General features: G+C 40.1%; 2 protein-coding genes across 3 annotated transcripts in view; one reads left to right on the top strand and one right to left on the bottom strand.

The window, feature by feature from the left end:
• The first annotated feature begins 186 nt into the window (after positions 1–186).
• sdr39u1 (short chain dehydrogenase/reductase family 39U, member 1) lies at positions 187–3967 on the top strand. The gene is made up of 6 exons (XM_035671203.1): positions 187–310; positions 802–908; positions 1038–1120; positions 1727–1848; positions 1930–2082; positions 2867–3967. Exons 1-6 carry the CDS (start codon positions 295–297, stop codon positions 3292–3294), a joined length of 909 nt encoding a protein of 302 aa, XP_035527096.1. The 5' UTR covers positions 187–294; the 3' UTR covers positions 3295–3967.
• Position 3968: 1 nt separating this feature from the next.
• Positions 3969–4343, bottom strand: part of mettl17 (methyltransferase like 17) — a 4939-nt gene continuing 4564 nt past the window's right edge. The window contains exon 14 of one of the 2 annotated variants that reach the window (XM_035671201.1): positions 3969–4214. In XM_035671201.1, coding sequence (XP_035527094.1) covers positions 4121–4214 — 94 coding nt within the window. In that variant the 3' untranslated portion in view covers positions 3969–4120. The remainder of the gene's footprint in view (positions 4215–4343) is intronic. The other variant, XM_035671202.1, reaches the window with a different exon arrangement.

The following is a 4343-nucleotide window of genomic DNA, read 5'->3' on the forward strand; positions in this document are numbered from 1 at the left end:
TTTATATACATTTATATATTCTATGTATATTGTGTTAGATTGTAATATAATAATAAAAATAATAAGTATTATTGCTGTTCTTGAACATTGTGTGTTGATCAACTGTAATCAATAAATCATTTCTGATTCTGATAAACTACAAAATGACGTATCTGCCCGCCTGGCTACGGAAACCCTATTGGGTCAAAAGCGCGAAACAAACTCACACAAGAGTGCCACAGGCGTAAAGAAAACGGTGTGACCTGCTGCGACGTTCAGTTATTTAATTCAACATTGGACGGTGAATTAACGACAATGAGGGTTTTAATAGGTTTGTTCGTTATTTAATAATTACGTCTTTAAACTTTTAAAGTCGCTGTTAAAAAGCTCAACGTGATATAACGCTGCCTGCTAGCTGTTAGCTAATGTTAGCATTGCATACATTATATATATATATGTGCATTATGTTCGTCTGTAATATTATAGTGAAGGAAAGCGTGTTAGTTATGTGATTAAACCTCGAAAACTGTCACTTTTTAAGTTATTATCTGAAGCTCAGTTTGCTAAAGTCATTCACAGAGTCCTGTTTTGTAAGCATGGACAGTACGCATGCGCACTGTGGTGACTCTTATGTACTTTCAGTGTGACTGCATCCATTATATTGTTTATGATTCATAATGTAGCACAATTAATACTGTTATATTAGGTGAAATTAGAGTAAATGTAACCTTAATTTAAAAATAAATTAAATTCTCTCATGCACTTTCATTGTAACTGATTGATCTGTGTGCTTCATCTGTTTCTATATTGTCTTCTCTGTAGGAGGGGGGTCCGGCTTTGTGGGCCGTGAGCTGACTCGCCTGCTCAGAAACAAAGGTCATGAGGTCACAGTGATATCTCGCCAACCTGGTCCAGGAAAGATAACCTGGGTATGATTCAGAGCTCATATCAGTGATTTTTACTCTCTAATGTCTGTAAAAATCTTTTGAATTTCCCTCTTTTTGTTGCATTTCAGAGTCCTGTGTTCTGATTACCTTTTGCCCTCTGTGCCTCTGCAGGGTGAGTTGGAGTCTGGTGGTCTCCCACCATGTGAGGGTGCCGTCAACTTGGCTGGAGAGAATATAATGAACCCACTACGATGGTGAGAGTGACAACTACGCACAGACACACTCTTCTGTCAAGTGTGGCTGTAATACACCAACAAATAGTCCAAAGTTTTGGGGCAGCCCTGATTAAAACTGTGGTCTGGGAGCTGAGGGTTTTCTCAGTTTTGTGGAGGAGATAAAGGAACATCTCAGTACTCCTGTGCTCAAGTTTGTGGTGGAAGAACTGACCTCAACCCCATTCAACATGTTTGGGATGAACTGGAACATTTACTGTGCACCAGGTCTTGTCAAACATCATTGGCCTCCCTCACTAGTGCTGTTGGGCCTGACTGGAAGCAAGTTCCTGCAGCCAGGTTTCAAAACCTGTTGGAAAAGCTGCCCAGAATAGTGGAGGCTGTTAAAGTAGCAGATTAACGTCTTAAGTTTTGGAATTACGTGTGTTAAGGTGTCCACATATCTTTGGCCATGTAGTGTTCTGGCCTGCTCAGTTGTTGCTTTGAATTTCTTGATTAAGTTGCATTTGACTTTTTGTCTAGATCAATTAAAACTGAATGTGACATGCACTTAAATTATACTGCAGGTAGCAGCTGTTTCAGTGTAGCTGGATCTCCACCTGATCTGTTTTTATTTGTGCTTTTTAGGTGGAATGAAAGCTACAAAAAGGATTTGTTCTCCAGTCGTATCGACACCACAAAAACTCTGGCTCAAGCCATCGCTGCTTCCGCCAGTCCTCCTCGCTCCTGGGTCCTGGTATCAGGTGTAGGTGAGTCTCTGCCTGATAGTAAAACTCGACGGTGACATCTATTGTAGTGTATATTTCTCACTTTGCTTTTTTGACCCGCAGCTTGTTACCAGCCCAGTCTGACAGCTCAGTATACAGAAGACAGCGAGTGGACACCATTTGACTTCCTCTCCAAACTTGTGAAAGAGTGGGAGGCTGCGGCAACTCTTCCAGAGAATGTGGCAAAAACCACCAAACAAGTCGTTATCAGGCCTGGTATGTAAAAAGTGGGCATTTCACTTTAAATTACAAAATAAAGTCCCAGCAATCATCAGGAAGTTGCACACAAAACGATTGTGTGTTTTTCATGTTTTTTATGACATTGAAAATAAGAAACGAAGAAGTTTAAAAACAGCTGAATCGTTTCTAAACTTTAAGGTCTTGCTACTTGTCGTTCATCAACATCAGAATTGTATTTTGGTACCTCCAGAGACTTAGTTGCAGATTTAAGCAGGTGAAAAGAGTTTAAATAAATCCTGTAGTGGAACAAGTACTCACAAGACGTAAAAGAAGCAATACCACAGTGTAGAAATACTCTGTTACAAGTAAAAGTCCTGCATTCAATATTTTACTCAAGTAAAAGCATTAGCATCAAAATATAGTTCAAAAAGTAAAACTATTAATTTTACTAAATGGCCCAGTTCAGAATAATATATATTATTTAAGTATAATTATTGATGCATTTGTTATATATGTGTCTTATCTTTATCCATAATGATACACTATTATTTATTAGTTGATTATATTTTGTATTATTCATCTGAATCTGTAAAATAACAAGTAAGTTCTTAAATAAATGTAGTGGAGTAAAAAGTACAGTATTTTAGTATTAGTATAAAGTAGAGTACATGTACCACACAATTGTACTTCAGTACAGTACTTAGTTACTTTCCACCACTGCATAAATCATCCCATTAAAAATCTCACTGGAGTCTACTTTATTTTGGCAATCTTAAGTATTTAGTTTTATTTTGTAAACATTCCTCCCTCCCTCCACCAGGGGCAGTATTGGGCCGTGATGGTGGCGCCATGAAGCAGATGCTGCTGCCCTTCTGGCTCGGTCTCGGCGGCACTCTGGGGTCAGGAAGACAGCCGTTCCCATGGATCCATGTCTCGGACCTGGCAGGAATCATCGCCCACGCCCTGGAGCCCCCCGCTGACACTCCCTCGACTTCACCACAAGTCTTCAACGGGGTCGCACCTGCACTGAACACCAACTACGAGTTCACTAAAGAACTGGGCCGGGTCCTGAGGAGACCCACCGTTTTCCCTGTGCCCGCTTTCGTCATGAACACCCTAATGGGCTCTGAGAGGGCTGTGATCCTGACGCAGGGCCAGAAAGTCATACCAAAGAGGACTCAAGAGGCCGGGTTTCAGTACAAGTACCCAGACTTGACCTCAGCCCTGAAAGAGATTGTTGGGAGTTAATAGATGTTAAAATAATGTGCGCTTGCTTAAGAGTTTCTGTAACTGTGTGTTCATATTTACTGTATTACAAAAATATTCTCATTCTTCAGATCTAAGGACTGTTTAGGAAGTTTTTTATATCACATCAGTTTATGAATCAGGTTGTAAAAGCTGCAGATTTTTGGTTTCTGAGAGTTTGTTCATACCTTTAATCAAACACATCTGAGCACCTGAGACATAAATACAGGTGTGATTGAATCCCTGCAGACATTAAGGCCACACCAGGATCTGATTGTTTAAGTGTTGGTCAGGGAGACACTGAAGGACTACATGCTCAGCAGCATTTGCTCATTTCTGTCACATAAAGGACAGATGTGAACTGCTGTCTGAATAATCTGGACAAAAGCGCTGCAGCTAACTGTTATGTTCATTATCGATTTAATCCGATGATTACTCTGTGATTAATTGCTTTAGTCTTTAAAACACCAGAGAACAGTAAAAAATTTGCAGCTCAATTTCCTACAGCACAAGGTGACATCAAATGTGTCGTTTTGACCATCAAATATTTGGTATTTTTGCTTGAAAGGGAAAGATCAGTGGTGCTTTTGGACTTTGGGATTCTTTCTTGAAGTACTGAAACAAATTGCAGCACAATCTGTTGAAGGTGGTTCACAATAAAGCTCGGTGAAGTAGAGTAAGGTTGGGTGTGAATGTTTATTCAATGAATCAGTCAGATGAGTCAGTATTTAAACAACTAAAAACCGATGAGTCCTTGGACGGCAGTCTTATCTCCTTTTTAGTGTGTTTTCAGCATTGTTTAAAGAATTCTCTTTTCCCCGCTGAATCATTACTCTGAGTCACTCTGGACGTCATCTTGGACTTGCTGAATGAGCGGCTGTTGATCTCCCCAGTTGCTGCTCCGAGCACAGCGGTACACATCTCTGGTTGAAGAAAGAGAAACTATGATCAGAGAACGTAAGCATTGGATGACCAGTGAGCATCGTAAAGGAGCACAGGGCTGGGTATCAATACTAACAATAAATACTGCATATGTGTATATGAGTATGTGT

Source organism: Morone saxatilis, unplaced genomic scaffold (assembly GCF_004916995.1).
Source record: "Morone saxatilis isolate NCDOM2014 unplaced genomic scaffold, NCSU_SB_2.0 Contig23, whole genome shotgun sequence".
NCBI lineage: Eukaryota > Metazoa > Chordata > Actinopteri > Moronidae > Morone > Morone saxatilis.